Source organism: Carcharhinus amblyrhynchos, chromosome 2, assembly GCF_965287045.1.
Source record: "Carcharhinus amblyrhynchos chromosome 2, sCarAmb.v2.hapA, whole genome shotgun sequence".
Taxonomy (NCBI): Eukaryota; Metazoa; Chordata; class Chondrichthyes; order Carcharhiniformes; family Carcharhinidae; genus Carcharhinus; species Carcharhinus amblyrhynchos.
The window spans coordinates 110,606,025-110,627,219 of record NC_137325.1 but is presented as its reverse complement, the minus strand read 5'-3'; the positions used below and the strand labels follow the sequence as shown (position 1 = coordinate 110,627,219).

The 21,195-nt window shown below is 46.0% G+C and overlaps 1 protein-coding gene across 1 annotated transcript; it reads left to right on the top strand.

Moving 5' to 3' along the window:
- The first annotated feature begins 13,804 nt into the window (after window positions 1-13,804).
- Window positions 13,805-18,805, top strand: LOC145359858 (zona pellucida sperm-binding protein 3-like). The gene is made up of 4 exons (XM_080214684.1): window positions 13,805-13,847; window positions 16,397-16,749; window positions 17,739-18,597; window positions 18,675-18,805. The coding sequence occupies exons 1-4, from the start codon at window positions 13,805-13,807 to the stop codon at window positions 18,803-18,805; spliced, it is 1,386 nt and encodes a 461-aa protein (XP_080070810.1).
- Window positions 18,806-21,195: the final 2,390 nt, after the last annotated feature.

The following is a 21,195-nucleotide window of genomic DNA, read 5'->3' as shown; positions in this document are numbered from 1 at the left end:
AAGCTTTGGAGACAGTACAAAGGAGGTTCACTAGGATGTTGCCTGGTCTCAAGGATGTTAGCTATGAGAAAAGGTTGAATAAACTAGGATTGTTTTCACTGGAAGGACGGAGGCTGAGGGGAGACCTGATAGAGGTCTCCAAAATTAATACAGCCATAGACAGAGTGGATAGTCAGAGGCTTTTTCCAAGGGTGGAAGTGTCAATTACGAGGGGGCACAGGTTCAAGGTGAGAGGGGGAAAGTTTAAGTGAGATGTATGGGAGAAGTTTTCCTCGCAGAGACTGCTGGGTGCCTGGTATGCGCTACCAAAGGATGTGGTGGAAATGGGCACATCAGCAACATTTAAGATGCATCTGGATGGGTACATGAATAAGGAGGAAATAGAGGGATACAGACTGAGTAAGGGGAGAAGGAATTACTTTAGTTAAGGCATCATGATTGGCACAGGCTTGCAGGGCCAAATGGCCTGTTTCTGCACTGTACTTTTCTTTGTTCTTTGTACTACCTGTAACACAAAATGCTGGATAAATTCAGCAGGGCTGGCAGCATGGGTGGAGAGAGGAACCGAGTTAATGGGCGCAAGGATCAATTTTTTTTTCGAAGTGCTGGCTCAGGCAAGAAAAGTGGTACGCAACACTGATACAGACTCAAAATGTTAAAGCTGTTTCTCTCTTCACTGATGCAGCCAGACCTGCTGAGTTTATCCTGCATTTTGTTTTTATTTCATTCTGGCATCTGCAGTATTTTGCTTTTATTACTTGCCCTTGGTACTAAACCAAATGGCAATTCCATTGAGATCTACCTTCTAAAAAACCCTTATAACATCTTTTGGCCCGTTAGAGTCTTCAGCAAGATCCCGATGATTTCCTTCCTGGTAAAGTCAGCAATCAAACACGCATCTGCTGCAAAAGCTTCACAGACTGTTTGGCCAATAAACACTTGGATTTACAAATCTCATAAAACAATAATTTCTGGTATTGTTTTTAAAGAGAAATTTAAGCATGTAGAGACTGTAAAAGTTAATGGTTTACTCATAAACAAATTCCTCTACCAGGTTTTCTGAAACACATCTTTTCCACGGGGAACATTCATCAAGGGAATGTTATGACAAATAAGCACCACCGATTCCTATTGCTATTTCCTCTCTTCCTAAATTTAGTGCAATTGCTTAGAAGAGTCACAAGGCAGAACGTTCGGAAAGGAAAATATACAAACATCTGCTGGAATTTTACCGGCTCGCAGAACGGTATTCTCCGTTGGCCTCAGATGGGATCTTATGAGTCTCGGGCAGGCGATGTGGTAAAATTCCAGCAATTGTTTTTCACTCCAGCTTCAGGAATACTCATAATGCATTTCACTAGGCTGATAATCAGCTCGGGAATCCTGCCAACACTTCTCCCACTATTCCCCAAAGGGGTAAAAAAGGTGGGAAGGTATGCTAAAAAAAACTCCAACTTCAACAGTATCAGTCTATCATCTGAATTATTCAACACAGGAGCATGCAAATTCCATTACATTGTGCAATGTAATATTACCAGGCAAAGATCTTAACACATTTATATTAGACTTGTTGATATTCGATGCTGGGGTTAATGGGTTGGTGTCTTTGCTAAATGTGCAGACAGTGGAATTTCATGCGAGTGCATTTGTTACCTCTTTTGCCCCACCCAATTTTAGCGCATTGAAACGTTGTGCTTGTGAGTAAAGTATTAAAATTATCCTTGAAAAAAACAGAATAAAGTTGTTTTATATGCCACTGTCTGACCATCCACATTTGCCAGATGTTGACTAGGGTGTGCTGGTTACATGAGAATGAGAAATATTACATTTAGGCAAATGGGCACGACTGGGCTGTGTATGTCCACAGTTTGGCAGCTTGTCAGTGTTAAAGCTTTCATTACACACTAACTTGGCACAATGGTTTGGAAAACTGAGGTTTCAAGAACAGCTGCTGCATCAATAGTATGCAGTTTAGTTCATGAAAGTATCTGAAACAATGCAGTAGAAAAAAAATAGATTATTGTGCAGAGATAACTGGCTTCCACTCTGATTAAAATGAACCAGGTCAACACTACTCATAAACCAAAATATTTTAGATAAAATTTTCTCTATAATGCAAATAAACGTATATCAGGGACATTTTAGCCTCTTCGAACCTACTTGTTTCGTCTTGGATTTGGTGTTTAGACGGGATTTCATGAGGAATTTTTTGTTATCTTATGAAGGTTACTGTGAAGTTTATTATTAAAAACCATTGTTGTTTATTTGCAGACCTATGCACATCTCAGTACTCCGCACAACAATAATACTTTGGCTTTTCACCAGATTGTAGTTACCTAACTATATGACAGTTACATCAGCAGTCACATCAGTATCAGGTGTTCCTGAAGAAATTCTGATCTTAGAAACCATCTCTTCAATGGTGCATATCTACCAGAAGTGTGGCATTGAATAAAATTAAGGGAGGTGATGGCCCAGTGGCATTATTGCTAGACTATTAATCCAGACACTCAACTAATGTTCTGGGGATTCAGTTTTGAATCCTCCATAGCAGCTGGTGGAATTTGAATTCAATAAAAAATATCTGGAATTAAGAATCTGTTGATGATTGTGAAACCATTCTAAATTGTTGGAAATACCCACCTGTCTTTTAGGGGAGGAAATTTGCCGTCCTCACCTGGTCTGGCCTACTTTTGATGCCAGAGCAACAGCACTGCAGTTGACTCTCTGGAATGGCCTAGCAGGCCACTCAATTCAAGGGCAACTAGTAATGGGCAATAAATGTTGGCCAGCCAGCAACACTCATGTCCCATGAATGAATTAAAAAAAAGTGTTTTATAAGACATGTTTCTATTGCATTAGCTAGTTAGTGCAAAATGTACCATTTCTTTCGTTGATATAGGCTGATTTTAGTTTGTTTGTTACAATCAAAATCTTTAAAGTGAAATCTTGTTCTTCAGTTACTTCCATTGGTTATTTGGGAAATTCATCTCTTTGTTGGGATTTGTATTGGTAAATATTAGAAATAAGGTGTAGTTTTAAGTGTGTTTAGTTTCATGTTTCTGTGCCTGGAAGGGTAAAACCTTTTGTTAGATTCATGCTGGACAAAGATGATGTATGTGTAGGGATTGGTCCATTTCCAACTGTGATTCTATTGTGCTTAGAGAAGGCATGAAGAGTAAATAAAATCACAATGGTTTCTTAGCAACTAAGGTAGAGAAGCTTTTAAGTTTTAGTTTAGCTGAATTGTATTACAGAAGTAATTTGATTAAGAAGACTGCAGAGGGAATACCTTTTCCAGCCTTGCTGAAGGAAAAGCTACACTATGGTGTAATGGTTGAGAAAACAGATACTGAAAATCTAAAGTCCAGCTAGTTAAGGAAACTAGAGAAATGAAGAGAAGCTGGAGTTAATGTAACAGAGAGAACTGGCAACTAGAATAGATAACTGTTCAACAAAGTCAGAGAGTTGAAATAGCGTTGGATGGCGAGAGGCTCAAAAGGTATTTACAGTCATGCTAATGTTTGTGAGAAATTACTGCTATTATTTGAAATAATTGTGGTAATCAAGGGCTGGGCCTCAGTGTTTGTGTTAAAGCCTTTAAGACAACGGAAACCTGAAAGGAGAGATGTAAAACTTGAAAGCAAAACCTTGATGGAAGGAAAGGAAGCATAATTTAAAAGTTTTGAACTTGTGATTTTTTGAAATCGGAATTTGAAATCATTTATGTGGAAGCCAGAATTCACTGAGACAAGGATGCTCGTGGTGTAAGAATCCCAGATGGGATCCTCCCAGATGGGAGGATTCTGAGGAGAAATCCATAGAAACTAACATGGGTTCAGAGCGAATTGCATGTTTTTGACCACGGTCATCTTGTGTACTTAAAAGAGAGTTTGCGTGTTAATGGGACCATTGAAGCTTAAGATATACTTTGTAATCCATGTTGATCTTAAAACCTGGGTGTATTTGTTAAACTGAGGCAGCATTGTATAATATTCCAAACTTTCATGTTTTTTGCTTTTTGTTCCATTCTGAAATCTATATGTCCAGATATAACATCAACTGGGATCATAACAGGGGTAACAACATAGGTTCTCCAGAATGATACTTTGGTTTAAAGAGTCATATTATGACAAGTTATAGAAAGTTGACATTGACTCCCTTGTGTTTAGAAGGTTCCAAGTTGGTCTAATTCAGGAATTGAAACTGATTCAAGTATTTGATAGGTTAGATATAGGCATTAGATATTTCCTTTACTGAGAATCCAGGATAACTTTAAATTTAGAGTTAATCTCAGTGTGAAATTAGGAAGCACCTTCATCCCTCTAAGGATTAATAAAAAGACTTTGAATTCTCGTCCCAAAATCTTCGATTTTTAAAAAATATTGGGTCAATTAAAATCTTTAACACTGGGATTCGCAGAGTTTTATAAAGTAAGAATATCATCATCTTCACATCAAAGGTGGCAAATGGAGCTAAGGTTCAGAGCAGCCCTAGATCAGATGAAGAGCGTACCTGTGCTGTTAGTGAAGTAGGACAGTCAAGAAACTTGAGAATCCTCAAACACATATGCTGTTATTCCTCAAGTCTCAAGTGAGTAAGCAATATTCCCTTCATATCCCCTGTAATGTACTGATGCCATGTCCCTTCTCCTGCTGGCCAACCAGCGGAACAGGCCAGATATTCCTCATGCCGCCTGGAGCCATCAGACTCCAGCAGTCAAGAGGGGAACTTCTCCAATCCCCACCATGAAGAAACATCACAGCTGTCACCCGCGCTTGGCACTAGCGCAGACATTCATACCTCGGTGGGTCTAATAAGAAGGCAGGCTTCTGGGTCACTCATTGGTGAACACCTCACAGTCTACACAGGTAGAGGCAGGGAGGGATGCTGGCACTCGGAGGGATGCTGGAATCCAGGACTCTGCTGAGCCCCTTGCCGATGACGTTCCCCTAGGCCTGGTTGTCCCAGAGCTGCTGGAGCTGCAAAGGCAGAGTTGTGAAACACAGCAGCCCTCCTGGGAGTGCAAGGCCCATTGGAGGAGTCCCATTGCCTTCTATCTGATGAGATGTTGCCGTCACTTCAGTACTGAGGCCAACACTGGTGTCTGCAGTGGACAACTTGGTGCAGGAAGTGAACTTCATGGCAGATGTCTACACTATAACTCTGCCTGTGAACTCCATGGTTCAGGGCTTTGACTACATGGTGCAGCACTGATGAGAATTCATGAGTGTCAGCACCAGAGGACAATGGGGCTTCTGGATCTCACTCCAGCTGCCCCTCCATTCCATGTTGGGGCCCCAAGGAACCCGAAGGGAAGAGGATCAGTAGGAGTACAGCCCAGAGTCCCCCAGCCAGGAGACCTTGAGCATCTCCAGCCCATATGACAATCTTCTCTCCGAGAATGACAAATCTCCAGCCCCTAAAACTGAGGAAGGAAGCAGTCAAAGATCCATGCTGCCTGGCCCCGAGCTGAACCTACCTGTGTCCCCCGAGTCTTCTCCGGTGCCCCGAGTTGCGCACCCTCCCTCCTCAGAGGTGAATGCGCCAAGTTCATGCCTCTCTTGTTAATGGCATCGATGGTTGCCCACAGAAAATACCTTGCGGCTTCAATATCCAGACACAGCGCCCACTAATGACATGCTAATGTATTAAAATGAGTGTTCTGAGGTCTGCAGCATACTTCATGCTACTCCACCCCGCTTCCCAGGAAGGGGCGGTGAAGATCAGAACTCGCAAACTGGTTGGTGCGAATCACATCCTCCAGATTTTGAGCACATGCCACCATTCCCGCAGGTGGCGAGTGCGGGCTCAGAATTGCCCCCTTTGTCTCCCACTTCCTAATCAATTACTGTCCTTATGGGTGGGATTTTACAGCCTCGCTAGGGCGAGACCAGAAATTCCCATGCCCGAGGTCAACGGAGATATCTGTTGTCGGACCCTGGCCCACTCCGATTCTCTGGCGAGTGAGGTGGTAGATTCTGGCCTTTGCTTTTCATTCCTCCCCCACCAGGCATTTAATCAGAAATAATGGTTCCCAGGGACAATCCTGCCACTGTCAGTGCTGGTACCTGCCCATTCACTTCCAGTATTTAACCAGGTCCCACTTCAACCCCTAGTTATGTCCCTCTAATCTACATACATCATCTAACTTCAGGGTTTCATAATTTAAGCACCATTAAGTGTTAAAGTTTGCAAGCTTACAGGTGTTAGATTGTATATGGATGAAAGTTCCAAGCTTACATTGTTTAAACTTTAAGATGTTAACTGGTCCTCATTAAACAGTTAACTTAAAAACATTCACTCATTAATGTGAAATGCAAACATCTTCTGCCATTGTGTCTTTGAATGCAGAGCTGTCAATCAATCCATTTCAAAGTGCTTTTTGTCTGGGATATATTCTGCAAACTTCCTCATTATCTCCCATCCAATTTCTGAACTTGACATTTGAGCCCTTTCACGCTGGAACAAATGGAATTCATGTGGCTCAGGGCATGGGTTTGCCGATACTGGCTACTGAGGGGGTATGTCACACTCGGTTAATTCTGCCTAGAGGCCAAGGGCAGGCATACCCTCCTCACCTCCTGAATACAGCTCTTTTGTCCATGTTTGTGCTAAGACTGTAATGAGGTTTGGAGCTGAGTGACTTTGGCAGAATCCAACCTACACACCGGTGAGAGATTATTACTGAGTGAACTTTCAGGCTGAGGTCCTCCTTCTGTTAGGGCCATTATTGTTCTCCTCTAAACCATTCACTTAGTGTTCCTTCTCCTTTAAATAAACTGGGTGTGTTGGGGCTGTCAGGATAAGGATAGCATCATTTAATCATCTGGCTGGCTTATCTAAGGGTGCAAGTGCAAATCGAAGTCAGTAGTAAAAGGGGAACTGGCTGGAATGTATAGATCAGAAGTATCTTGCGTGGGCAGCATTTGATACACATTCAGCAAGAGTAATAACAACTTACATTTATATAGTGCCTTTTACATAGTAACATGGAAACAAGGACGGGCCAGTGTGGAATAGCAAACATTGTAGTGTTCCAACTCATCAGATTTTTGTGCAACTCTTGCTGGTGTCTATGTCCCTTCTTAGCTGTCCTTTAAGGTGATGGTGAGCCATCTCACTTTATGGGATAAATGTTTCAAACTAAAACATTGAGCAGAATTTAATGGGGGCAGTGTGTCCATCCAGTGTCTAAGAGCTGGGAGCATCTCCACTGTGGCCATTTCCCACGCTCTGTTGAGATTAAACCCCAATCTGGTAACCTGCTGGTTTCGGTTGGGATTCGCAGCTCCCGCAGGGGAAATTTCCTGCATGAATACTTCCTGCCGGGTGGATGGCCTACCTTCCAGAACTTCCAGCCTATCAAAGGCCACCAGCTCTCCAGTATTGGAAGTGCCACTGGGAGTGGTGGCCACTGATGGTACTGCAGGACGCCCGTGACAGAAGAACAGCATTGGAGCGCCCGGAATATAGATAAGCAGAATTGCTGGAATAAGAAAGGGGCTTTGGTGAGACTGTAGCTGAAGTACTGTGAATCTTTGTTTCAAAGAGTCATTTGGAAAGCTTAAATTGGATTTTGGAATGCAAACCACTAATGGAAATCGTTACTGTGAAAGAAGATTTTAAAGTGTGGTTTTGGGAATGGAATTTGGAAACTCTCAAGTGACGATCATTGTGGGAGGGGTGGTTCTGAGGAGAAATCCACTTAATTTCACTTGGCTCAGAGTGGAGTGTGTATTTGTCTACAGTTATTCTGTGTTTAAAAGCACTTTGTGTTGCCTACACCATTGCAGCTTAAGATCATCTACCTCTACACCATTTCCCCCCCGTTATCCCTGTATCCTCTGATGCCATCATCGATTTCTATTTTAAACATGCTAAATGGCTGAGCTTCCACAACCCTCTAGGGTAGAGAATGACAAAGTTCCACCCCCTCCCCCTCAGAGTGAAGACATTCCTCCTCATCACAGTCCTGAATGGCCTGCCCCTCATTCTGAGATTGTGGGCTGCGCTCACTCGAAATCCTAAATCCCACTCAAGGTCAACGGCCCTTTATGTGGTCCACCCCCGCCTGCTGTGATTCCCATGCTGGGTGAGATGGGAAAACTTTCCCTCCCTGCCCTCCTGCTGTGTATCCTCTGGTTCCCGACTCACCAGCCAGAGGAAAGCTCCTATCCACATCTACCCTTTCATGCCCTGTGAGAATTTTGTACGTTTCCACAAGATTACCTCTCCTTTGAAACTCCAGAGAATACAAGTCCAGAGTCCTGATTCTCTCTCCTCATAAGACAATTCTGCCATCTCATTAGTCTGCTGAACCGAACTGATGTGGAAATGCTGGTGTTGGACTGGGGTAAACACAGTAAGAAATCTTACAACACCAGGTTAAAGTCCAACCAGTTTATTTGATAGTAAACTATTTGATAGAGTGATTGGGGTGTGGGATAGACTGCCTGCTGCGATAGTGGAGTTGGACACTTTAGGAACTTTCAAGCGGTTATTGGATAGGTACAAGGAGCACTCCAGAATTATAGGGAGGGGATAGCTTGATCTTGGGATTGGACGTAGCTCGGCACAACATTGAGGGCGGAAGGGCCTGTACTGTGCTGTAATGTTCTATTTCTATTAAACCCACAAGATTTCAGGGTTTGCCACTTCGTCACCTGTGTTAAATATGTAGAGGAATATATTTTAAAACATTGCCCAATAGCGTTGGTCTGTATTAGATTTTATATTCGGAGATATGCAAATAAAATTTTTGCAAAAACGTGAGAAAAAATGCTTTCCCAAAGAACAAAGAACAAAAAACAAAACAGCATGGGAAACAGGCCCTTCGGCCCAACGAGCCCACGCCGCCATTTTAAAATTATGAGTGCACTCCTCTACCTATGACCTTTGTCTACACCTATTGGGGAAGATTGAGGGAAGACTAATTTAGGGACAATTTGTTACACCAATCAGCCTAAGAGCACGTTTTTGGGATGTGGGAGGAAACCGGAGCACCCGGAGAAAATCCACGCAATCACGGGGAGAATGTGCAAACTCCTGCAGACACCGGCCCAAATCCACGTATCTGCACAGCAAACAGTGAAAGTCACTGAGCTGTCACGTTGTCACATTAGGCTGGAATCAAACCTGGATCCCTGCCACTATGAGGCAGCAGTGCTAACCACTGCGCCACCGTGCCACATCTGCTGACCAATTGTTATCATCTCAACTGAGTTACTAGAATCACCTCCAGAATCTCAAGTTGCTGGTGTTGTGAATATTACTACGGAAGCTTTAGTTGTATCTGAGCTGATTGAGTCTCTGCTGCTTTGCTGAGTGAGAAAGATACAGAATTAGTTCCGAGGGAAGAGACGGCCACTGAAATTCCAAATCAAACTTCCAGGGTCAAGAACATCAAAATCCCAGAACACTGCAAACAACCAAAGAGGAATAGACATCTTCCTGATCACCTTTTTTATTGACGGTATATAATGATTAATGCATCCAGACTATTATTGATCCTGCATATAACATTGGAGTAATTTGTAATCATGACCACAGAAGGAAAAGGGAGGGATGTTATGCATTTAAAAATAGGGTGCAGGCTCCTTTAACAGCTGACCGCATATTTTGATAGTGATGTCATGAGGCTGCTGTTTTACTTTCAGTTTTGGACTTGACGCAGTGCAGAGAGCAGCTCCTCAATAAAATCTGTTGTGTGTTGTTTGAATCCAAGTGTGCAAACCACATTCTTTTCTTATTGGTAAAACCCACAACCCCTAACATAGTTAGGAAATGAGAGTAATGATCCTGTAAGGATGATGCCTGCAACCCAGCTCCTCATGATGAAAGAGAATCTGATAAATTCCATCTGATCTTTAAGCCTGAACATTGACCCTCCATTAAATTCAATCATTGATCGACAAGCATTTAACACAAATGGTCTTAAAGAATGGAGGAGATAGGGAATGAGGATTTAGATCCAGGTCCACAGAGAATGGGATTGGAAAGGTCCAACAGGTTGGTAGGGCGGCTGAGGAACAGTGGAGGATTTTTAAGGAGATCTTTTTCGGTACTCAGCAGAAATATACTCTGATGGTAAAGAAGGAATGTAGGAGAAGGGACAACCAGACGTGGTTATCTAAGGAAATAAAGGAGAGTATTAAATTAAAAGCTGATGCGTTCAGAGTGGCTAAAAGTAGTGGGCGATTAGAAGATTGGGAAAAATTTAAAAATCAACAAAGAATGACTAAGAAGGTGATAAAGAAAGGAAAGATAGACTATGAAGCTAAACTAGCACTAAATATAAACAAGGACAGTAAAAGTTTTTACAAATATATAAAGAAGAGAAGGCTGGCTAGAGTGAATGTTGGACCCTTAAAGGATGAGAGAGGGGATTTAGCAGTGGGAGATGAGGAAACGGCTGAGGCTTTAAATAAGTTTTTTGCCTCGGTCTTCACAGAGGAGGACACGAATAGTTTGCCGGATCATAAAGATAGGAGGATGGTGGGAGTTGAGGGCCTGAATGCGATTACTGTCACTAGAGAGGTAGTGCTTGATAGACTAATGGGACTGAAGGTGGACAAGTCCCTAGGACCGGATGGAATGCATCCCAGGGTTCTGAAAGAAAGAGTTGATAGTGGATGCGTTAGTAATTATTTACCAAAATTCGCTGGATTCCAGGGAAGTGCTGGAAGATTGGAAAACGGCTAATGTTACGCCGCTGTTTAAAAAAGGTAGCAGACAAAAGGCAGGGAATTATAGGCCGGTTAATTTAACATCTGTAGTTGGAAAAATGCTAGAATCTGTCATCAAAGAAGAAATAGCGAGGCACCTAGAGAAGAATGGTTTGATAGAGCAGACGCAGCACAGATTCATTAAGGGGAAGTCGTGTTTGATGAATTAATTGGATTTCTATGAGGATGTGACTAGTGCGGTAGACAGAGGAGAACCAATGGATGTGGTGTTTTTAGATTTTCAAAAGGTGTTTGATAAGGTGCCTCATAAAAGGTTGCTACAGAAGGTTAGGGTGCACGGAGTTGGGGGTAAGGTGTTAGCATGGATAGAGGATTGGTTGTCTAATAGGAAGCAGAGAGTTGGTATCAATGGGTGCTATTCTGATTGGCAGTTGGTGATTAGTGGAGTGCTGCAGGGATCGGTGCTGGGGCCTCAGCTATTTACCATTTATATAGATGATCTGGAGGAGGGAGCTGAGTGTAGGGTGACGAAATTTGCTGATGACGCGAAGATGAGTGGAAAAGCAAATTGCGTGGAGGGTGTGGAAAGTCTGCAGAGAGATCTGGATAGGCTGAGCGAGTGGGCGAGGACCTGGCAGATGGAGTATAATGTTGGCAAGTGTGAGGTTATCCACTTTGGCAGAAGTAATAATAGGAGGGATTACTATTTAAAAGGTGAAAAGTTGAAGAATGCTACAGTGCAGAGGGACCTGAGGGTCCTTGTGCATGAGTCGCAAAAACCCAGTCTGCAGGTGCAGCAGGTGATCAAGAAGGTGAATGGGACGCTGGCCTTTATAGCGAGGGGGATTGAATATAAAAGCAGGGAGGTCTTGCTGCAACTGTACAGGGTACTGGTGAGGCCACAGCTGGAGTACTGTGTGCAGTTTTGGTTGCTGCACTTGCGCAAGGATATTTTGGCCTTGGAGGGAGTGCAGAGGAGGTTCAATAGGCTGATACCGGAGATGAGGGGGTTGGACTATGAAGAGGGACTAAATAGACTGGGTCTGTACTCGTTGGAGTTTAGAAGAATGATGGGGGATCTTATAGAGACGTATAAGATAATGAAGGGAATGGATAGGGTAGAGGTAGAGAGATTCTTCCCACTTAGAAAGGGTGGCAGAACTCAAGGGCACAGCCTCAAGGTAAGGGGGGAGCAGTTTAGATCGGAGTTGAGGAGGAACTTCTTCACTCAAAGGGTGGTGAATCCCTGGAATTCTCTGCCCGTTGAAGTGGTGGAGGCTGCCTCGCTAAATATATTTAAGACGTGGGTAGATAGGTTTTTGATAGACAAGGGAATTAAGGGTTATGGGGAGAGGGCGGGAAAGTGGAACTGAGCCACGACAGATCAGCCATGATCTTACTGAATGGCGGGGCAGGCTCGAAGGGCTAGATGGCCTACTCCTGCTCCTATTTCTTATGTTCTTAACAGGAGTAGATGGGATAATAATAGATAAAGAAGCAATATGGACAAAGAGAGGAGAAGACTTTGGACGCTGATTGGCTTTAACTTTCTATTGAGTATACTGTATTCAATGCTCACAATGTGTTCTGCTCTACATTGGGGAGTTCAGATGCAGACTGGGTTTCCGCTTTGAGCAACACGTCCATTTCTTCCACAGTCATGACCCTGAGCTTCCTGTGGTTTGTCATTTCAATCCTCCACCTTGCTGACACTCTGACCTTTCTGTCCTTGTCCTGCAACAGTGTTGGAATGAAGCTCAACGCAAGCTGGAGGAACAGCAGTTCCTCTTTCAAATGGACTCTTGACAGCATTCTGGACTCAGCTCTGGGTTCAACAATTTCACATCAGACTCTCCACCTTCATTCCGACTTTTCTGCTGCTTTCATTTTGTCTCATTGCTTTCTTTATTCCTTCCAGTTACATTCCGACAGTTACCAGGCAACCAGTCACACCTGGAGACATCGGGGGCACAACTGTCCCAAAAAATAAATAGTCTATTTGTTAGTGTCATGGCTTACCTTAACACTGCAATGAAGTTACTGTGAAATTCCCTTAGTCGCCACACACCGCCACCTGTTCGGGCCAATGCCTTTCAGCATGTCTTTCAGACTGTGGAAGAAACCGGAGCACCCGGAGGAAACCCACACAGACACGGGGAGAATGTGCAGACTCCCTACAGACAGTGACCTAGGCTGCGAATCGAACCTGGGTCCCTGACGCTGTGAGGCAGCAGTGCTGACCACCATGCCAGTGCCCAATGTGCAGGAATATGGCAGTTTTTGGCACCTGTGTTGTGGGAGAGTTTGGTTTAATGAATTTCCAGCACAGAGGCCATCAAGGGATTTACGCCAGTAGGTGTGTGGGGGCTAATCCCACTCGAGAGGCAGGCAGCAGCGTGCTGAGGGTCCCACTGTTTGTGCACAGATCTCCCTGAGACACCCCTTGCCCCCAAACCGTCCAGGGGTCTCAATGGCTTCTAGTCCCACCAGCGAGCCCACCACGCCAGGTCCCCGTTGATGGGAGAGTAGACGTGATCCCCAATGATGGGGACCTGCACTGGCAGGGTGCGAAACATTTTCAAGCCCAGACGATTGGGTCCTGGGCTCGCTAAATAGATACAGAGCATCTTCTGCATATTGTAACCAGCCTCACGCTGTTCCCCGGAGCCAGGCTGCTCCAAATAGACCGGGAAGATCGCCAGTGACCCCACGCTGGTCACCAATCCCATTTGTTTCCCTCCCACTGACATTCCCCGGCTCACTGAGCTACTCGAGCGGCGCAGCGGGCCGGGAGAATTGCACCCATTCCGTTTCTCTACTTTCCCCATTCCCACTGTCTTTATCTTTCGTCCCATAAAATCATTTCATCATTTCATCTCTCCGCCCTCCACCCTCTCACACAGCTTCCCTTCTGTTCTTCCACACCTCTCCCCATGGCAACCACTCTTATTGGGCCAAACAGAACAGTAATAAATCCACTTGCTGTGAGATTGGTGGGAATTATGGAAATAGGGGCTGGTTAATTAGTTCAATTGTTGTTATTTTTTTTCTGGAATTATTGCTGTTCGCTGAGTGTGGTCTGTGTCTATAAAAGGTGCTGCTTGGTGCCTGAAGGAATGGTTCAGTTGTTTGCTATGATGGGGGATTTTGGAGTGAGGGGTTTCTTCCCAGTGAGCTTGTAGTTGTGGGACTCGAATCCTCAGTGAAGAAGCTTCCCAAGTGTGTCAGAACTACCACAAGGACTGTCGAGGTGTTGTTGGAGTTTGTCCTCGATTTGGGAAACAGAAATTCACTGTCACAAAACAGCCTCCCAGATTTTGCAAAACTAAGACCAGGATTGTGAAGCTTTTGTTAACAAGTAGATTCACCTGGAATTCACTGCCTCCTACCTCTATCCTTTCTCTGGAAGGAAGGAAGACAAGGGGAAGGAGGGATATCGCCGTCTGGCCTGCCTGCGGCCTGTCTGCTGGTCTGTCAGCCGTCCGGCCTGCCTACCCGCCTGCCTGTCAGCCACCCGGCCTGCCTACCCACCTGCCTGTCAGCCGTCCGGCCTGCCTACCCACCTGCCTGTCAGCCGTCCGGCCTGCCTACCCGCCTGCCTGTCAGCCGTCCGGCCTGCCTGTCAGCCGTCCGGCCTGCCTACCCGCCTGCCTGTCAGCCGTCCGGCCTGCCTACCCGCCTGCCTGTCAGCCGTCCGGCCTGCCTGTCAGCCGTCCGGCCTGCCTACCCGCCTGCCTGTCAGCCGTCCGGCCTGCCTACCCACCTGCCTGTCAGCCGTCCGGCCTGCCTACCCGCCTGCCTGTCAGCCAAAGTCACCGGCCGCCTGGCTCGCTGGACAGGACTGCTCCGAGTGCTGTCCTACAGGGCGCGAGTCCTGGTCATAAACCAGCTGGTGGCCTCCATGTTGTGGTTACCGGCTGGTCGCTTTGACCCCTCCCCCTGGCTTTGTCGCCAATATCCAGAGAACCCTCGTGCGGTTCTTCTGGGACAATCGACTGCACTGGGTCGCTGCCGAGGTTCTGCATCTCCCGAGTGAGGAGGGCGGCCAAGGTCTGGTGTGCCTCCGCACGCAGATAGCGACCTTCCGCCTCCAGACCCTGCAGAGATACCTTTACGTCGAGCCTCCTCCACGATGGTGCGCCCTGGCCACGTATTTCTTCCGCCAGCGGCGCGGCCTCAATTACGACGTGCAGCTCCTGCACATCAATCTGGGGCGCGTTCCGACCTCGTTGCGGGAGCTGCCCGTCTTTTACCAGGACCTCCTCACCGTCTGGAACGGGGTCGCCTCGCGGCGCAGTTCTCCCCCGTCAGGAGTAGCGGCCCTCGTGCGGGAGCCGTTGCTCAGGAATCCGCACCTCCAGCCGTGTAACTTCAGGTGGCTGACGGAGAGGGAGGCTGTGGAGGCCGGGGTGACCAGGATCGGGGACGTGCTGGACGGCGGAGGAGCGGGCTGGATGAACCCTGGCGTGCTGGCTGAGCGCGCGGGGGTGTCCGTCCGGCGCGCGGCCAAAGCCATCCAAGACCTTAGGACGGTCGTGCTGGGCCCCGAAAGCACACGCCAGCTCGAGGCGGCTCGAGCGTGCGGTGGGATCCCGTCCGAGCGTTCCCCTGTTCGGACGGAATTCCACATTGGCCCGAAGCCGAGACCCCCCTCCCCGGGTCAGGTGCCCCACAGCGCGAGCCGCCTCGCGGGAATGTCCTCCGTGCCCTTTTCCAGCGCGCGGAGGTGTTTCCTGTACGGGCTGCTGCTGCACACCTTCCACTACCACGTCCTCGCCCGTCGCCCGGACACACCTTGGCGGGCCTTGTTGCCGCCGGGCGGCGGAGGTCCCCGATGGAGGTCCCTCTACGGAGGGATCTCCCCCAATTACCTCGGGGACCTGGGGTGGAGGGTGCCGCACGCGGCGGTGCCGTGCAACAGTAGGATTCACTGGCTCACGGGCTCCCAAGACTGCTCTTTCTGTGGCCTCGAGGAGTCCGTGGACCACGTCTACGTTTTGTGTTATAGATTGCACTCCCTTTTTGATTTTCTGAAGAACCTTTTATTGATGTTCTGTTTGCATTTCAGTCCCACGCTCCTGACCTACGGACACCCGGTGCGGAGAGGGGAGGGGAGGGACGCCGACCTCCTCGTGAACCTGCTCCTGGGCCTGGCGAAACGCGCCATCAACAGGTCCAGGCAGCGGGCGATCGACAGGGCCGTCCGTCCCGACTGCCTGCCCCTCTACCGCGGCTACATTCGCGGCCGGGTGTCCCTGGAGAGGGAGCACGCGGTGTCCGCGGGCACTTTCGAGGCCTTCCGTGCCCGTTGGGCACCGCAGGGGCTGAGGTGCCTTATAGACCCCGATAATCACATTTTGATTTGACATGTCTTAAGTTTCCTTTGTACCTTTTGTTTCTGTTCGGGCCGTTCCCCCTCCTTTTGGGGAGCTGCCCCCTTTTTCTTTGTCCGAACGTAATTTAAGTTTGTTTACTTGTTTGCCCCGCCCAAAAGACCCGCCCAAAAGACCGCCCGAAAGACCAAAAAAAAATTTAAAAAAAACAATAAAAAAGGGGTGTGGCTGTGTAATTGGTTCAATTGCTGATCTGGAAGAATTGCTGTCAGCTGTGTGTGGGCTGTGTGTATAAAAGGTGTTACTTGGTACCTGAAGGGATGCTTGAGTTGTTTGTTATGATGGGGGATTTTGGAGTGAGGGGTTTCTTCCCAGTGCTGGTGTTAGTTGGAGCTGTTTGTTGCTCTGATATGTGGCAACAGTTTCCATGGGGAATAGTCAAAGCCACCCCTAGGCCTCAGACACTCCCTCCTCCTGGGCCTCCCTTTGATTCCCGTTTGCGTGTGTCTGAGGGTCAAGGTGTGTCTCCAGTGCAGAGTGTGAGGGTGCAGTGTGGAGAGGACAAGCTGCTGGTCAGGGTCCAGCTGGATTTATTTGGAACCAGGCACCTGGTTAAAGCTGCTGATCTGACCCTGGGGACAGCAGGTTGTCGGCCAACCAGGATCTACTCTCAGAACCACACTGTCCTCTTTGACTATGGGCTCCATGAGTGTGGCAGCAGATTGCAGGTAATGTGAATCCTCAAACTCTGCCTCTGAGCTGGGGGCTGGAGGTTGTTCCCCACTCTTCACTTCAACACTTGGTCAGATGTCATTGATATTGAGGTGATAGCTGTCTCCTGCTTTATAAAGCCCAAACTAGCTTTCTATTCAGGATTTTACTTTCACTGGTCTGAGTCTCTCCAACCCCATTATTCTAGAAGCTTCTCTTTGCTTCCTCCCAGCTTTTCCTATTTTAAGGATTTTTCAGTTTGATTTTCCCCTCATTCAGCTCAACTCAACTGAGGGTTGAGTTTCAGTCCAGTTTAATATAAATGGGTTGAATCTGAATGAAATGGGAGTTGAGGTGGATTGGACTAAAGAGGAACTCCACACTTCCTGCTTTCCCAGTCATTGGGGGAAAAAAAAGGTCCCTGATTACAAACTGTGCTATTTCCCTACTCTCAATCCCTGATAACTTGTAGCTCGTCTTCCTGTTAACTAAAGCTTCTATTGAATCACTTCCCTGTTAATTCTGGTCTTGTGCTAATGATCTCTCCTTGCAGCAAGGGCTGAGGTTGCATAGCAACACTGCTAACCAGATGAGGCCATTCAGCCCCTGCAGCCTGTTCCCCAGTCATTACGATCAGGACTGAGCTTCCCACAGCCTCCATGTTCCTGTCTTTACAACATGATTCCCTCAATGGCCAGAAAGAAATGCCTCTGTCTGAATATCCTCGGTGAGTGACCATTCCCAGCTCTCTGGGGCTGGAGAGAATTCCAAAGACTCATCAGCTGCCAGATGGGGAAGTTCCTGACCGCATTAATCCTAAATGACTGACCCCTGTTCTGAGATGTGCCTCTAGCTGGGGGGGGGGGGGCGGTGGAAGCAGCCTCTTCACACTGACCCTGTTAATCCCCCAAAGAACTGTTTTAATGGGATGAGCTCATTGTTAATGCTGGTGTAGAACATTCTCATTTCAGATCAGTTCCTCATTCCTTAAGCTGCTGTCTTTCAGATGACTGGAGATTTCCTGATCTACAGCACCCACCTGAGCCACAGCCCACAGTATCGTGGATCTGTTATTGTGAGAACCAATGGAGCTGTCGTTCCCATTGAGTGTCACTATTTTAGGAAGGGCAATGTGAGCAGTAACCCCATCAAACCCACCTGGATCCCATTCAGCTCCACCAGGTCTGGAGAAGGGCACCTGTCATTCTCACTGCGTCTGATGAATAGTGACTGGCTTACAGAACGCACTTTGACTGTCTACTACCTGGGCGAGCTCATTCACATTGAGGCCTCTGTTTCAATGAGCAACCACATGGCCCTGAAGCTCTACATTGACCGCTGTGTAGCTACATTGAGGCCAGGCCAGGACTCCAGGCCAAGTTACAGCATCATTGACTACAATGGTTGCCTCCTGGACAGCAAAGCTGAGGATTCCTTTTCAACCTTTGTGCTCCCAGGAGATGAGCGGGAGCCAGACAAGCTCCGCTTTGACCTGGATGCCTTCCGTTTCTTTGGGGATGAACGTTCCTTGATTTTCATCACCTGTCACCTGAGAGTAGTTCCAGTGGATCAGAGAGATTCCAGGAACAAAGCTTGTACTTGGCAGAAGATGCAGAACGTCTGGACCCCATTGGAGGAATCGAGCTTTGACATTTGTGCCTGTTGCCATGTGGGGAACTGTGGAACCACAAGGGATTTGAGATTTGGATTCAGAGGAAGGAGAGATCTTGTAGCTGAAGCTGGATTGAAGTGGGAGGCTGAGGCCTCACTTGGACCCCTGCTCATTCTGGATACTGATGGGACCAACCTGGCAACAATCTCCCTGAATGAGGCTGAGGGAAGGATACAGGAGAGGTCTCCAGGGGGTGAGTTGGCTGGCTGCTGGTTTCCATTTCCCCTTCAGTGTTACTCTACTAATCATTGGTTTCTCATTGCTTTGTAGGTGCAGAGTCTGAGGTGGTCCTGATTGTGACCCTGACTGTGTCAGCTGTCTCTCTGATCTCTACTTCATTGATCACATTGTTCCTGTACAGGAAACACAAACTGTTTAACCAGTCATCAAATGATCAATAAAGCACGGACTCCTTGTTTCTAGTGTGCTGCCTAAGATTGGGTACAATTTATACCCATTCTGCTTAATGTGTCCAGAGTGAAAATTCAACCTCCCCTCTGAATATCAAATTTGCTATTTTGTTCCTCTCTAGTCAGTGGAAGATTTCAATTTATAAACTCCTTGTTAGCTTTCACTGCTTGATCACTGTCATTAAATCACAGCATGGAAATCTGTCTCAGCCACTGAGTTCACCCAAAGATATTAAAACAAATTAATTCCCATCACATTGATGGATGTAGGAACACAATAGAAATGTGAGGAACAGCTGAAGGTAATTATTTTCACTTACAGAAAAATGCAAGTGCACAGGAAATCTGATATTAAAGAGGGGGTGCTGAAATACACCAAGCAGCCATTCTGTCTGCTTTCTTGTGTTACAGTAAGTGGCAATTGATGAAGAATGGAAGCCCATTTTTAAATGCATGCTGTTAATGAGTACAATGCTGCTGATTCCTTTCTATTGTTACACATAAGCATACCATTAAAGAGGTGAGACCTGCAGAAAATAAATATAAATGGTGTGATCAAAAGTTTTTTATTTACTCTTTTTTCCAATTTATTGCATCCTTTTCCTTCCATGAATATAAGTTACAATGCTGACTGGCAAGTTATTTGCCCACCAAAATGTTAACTGAATATTTAGTGCAATTAATTAACTGCATTCACTTGTGGATATTTCTTCACAATTCCTTTGGAAATAAGGCAATAGTCAGTGTTTCAATGTACAAATCATGATAAATTGTAGGTTTATTAGAATATTGGGAAATCTTGACTTCCAAATGCAAAGGTTAGAGGGTAGGGATTTGTATTCAAAAAGGAGCTGGATGTGCTCCAGAGAGCTAAGGTACTGCACAAGGTCAAGGAGAAGGTTAGGTGGGTCATTCACCATACAGTTATGAGGTGGTCATCAAAATTATTTGACTGGCTAGAATTTCTGGAGTACTTCCCTAACTCAATGTAGCTTATTTATCTCTTTATTTGCCTCAGGGGCACTTAATGACTGCATGGCTGAGGACAGGGCAAATGATATTACTTCACATCAAAAGTCAGCTGTAATGATCTTTAACTGGCTTTGTTTTTACAGTCAGAAGGTATCTTTTACTGACCTCCCATCATCCATTATCTAAACTCCCATTTATCCAAAACTCTTCTTTGTATATTATGTCCTTGCTGATCTACATTGGCTCTCTTCCACCTCCCCACCTACTCCCCCATTCCTTGTACAAACCCACCTCCAACATATTCCAATACTTCAAGTTAAAATTCCATCCCCAAATTTAAATCCTGCCTGCCAGTTACTTGTGTACCTCCTTATGCTCTATGATTTCCTGTTTCTTAGTTTCTCTGATCCTGTCTCTAATGTATTCTCCATTTATCCCACAATGCTCCACACCATTTTCCCTTTCTGTACCTTACTGACTAAGTCGGTCTTGAATTTCTTGCAACTCCCTCTCCTTTAAAAATCTCTTAACAATTTCTTTGATCAATATGTTGACCATCATTTGTCTCCCTCTTGTCTTGATCGCCTTTCATTATATGGCTCTCTTTGAAGTGCCTTGGGATGTCTTTATGTTAAAGGTGTTCTATAAATGCAAGCTGTTGTTTATGATTACTTAGGGTGACAGATGGTCTCACGTTTTAATGTCTAATGTAACAGATGATACCTCCAACAAATCAACACTCCCTCAGTCCCAGAATGACAGCCTAGATTACATGCTCAGGACTCGAAGTTGAACTTGCTGCTTTCTGATTCAAAGGCACTGTTAGCAATTGAAAGGAGACATCTTGACTTTTGACACTCATAAGCCGAAAGTATTGATAGTCCCTTTCAGTCAATTTTAACTCATTGAAAAACAGATGACAATCCACACTGGAATCTTTGTCAAAGGGTCAAGCAGATTTTCCATGCCTCATTTCAATGTCTAGGGAAGGTAAAGAAGATCATGGAGACTATCAGCCACAAGGTAATCCTAAGAGGGGAGCATTGTGGGGATCATGTGGCTAGGGGGTTGGGGAGCTGAGGATAACTGAGGTAGCATATTTCTTGTGGGGCTTGCAGGGAGAAGTTTATTCTTAGTTGTTTGCTAATATGGAACTTGCATATTACTGAAAAGAGAAACCCATAACTGAAGTTTTTTGTCTTGTAGTTATCAGGATAAACACAAGTGTGCCAAATTTCAAACAGTGCAGTTGATGTCTTCTGTGCCCACTGGGCACCGTAGGGGCTGGTGTGTTATAGACCCTTACAACCACATTTTGATTTAATGTTTTAAGTTTCCTTTGGACTTGAGTTTCTGTTTGGGGCCCCCCCCCCCCCCCCCCTTAATTTGTCCCTAAGTTAATTTGAGTT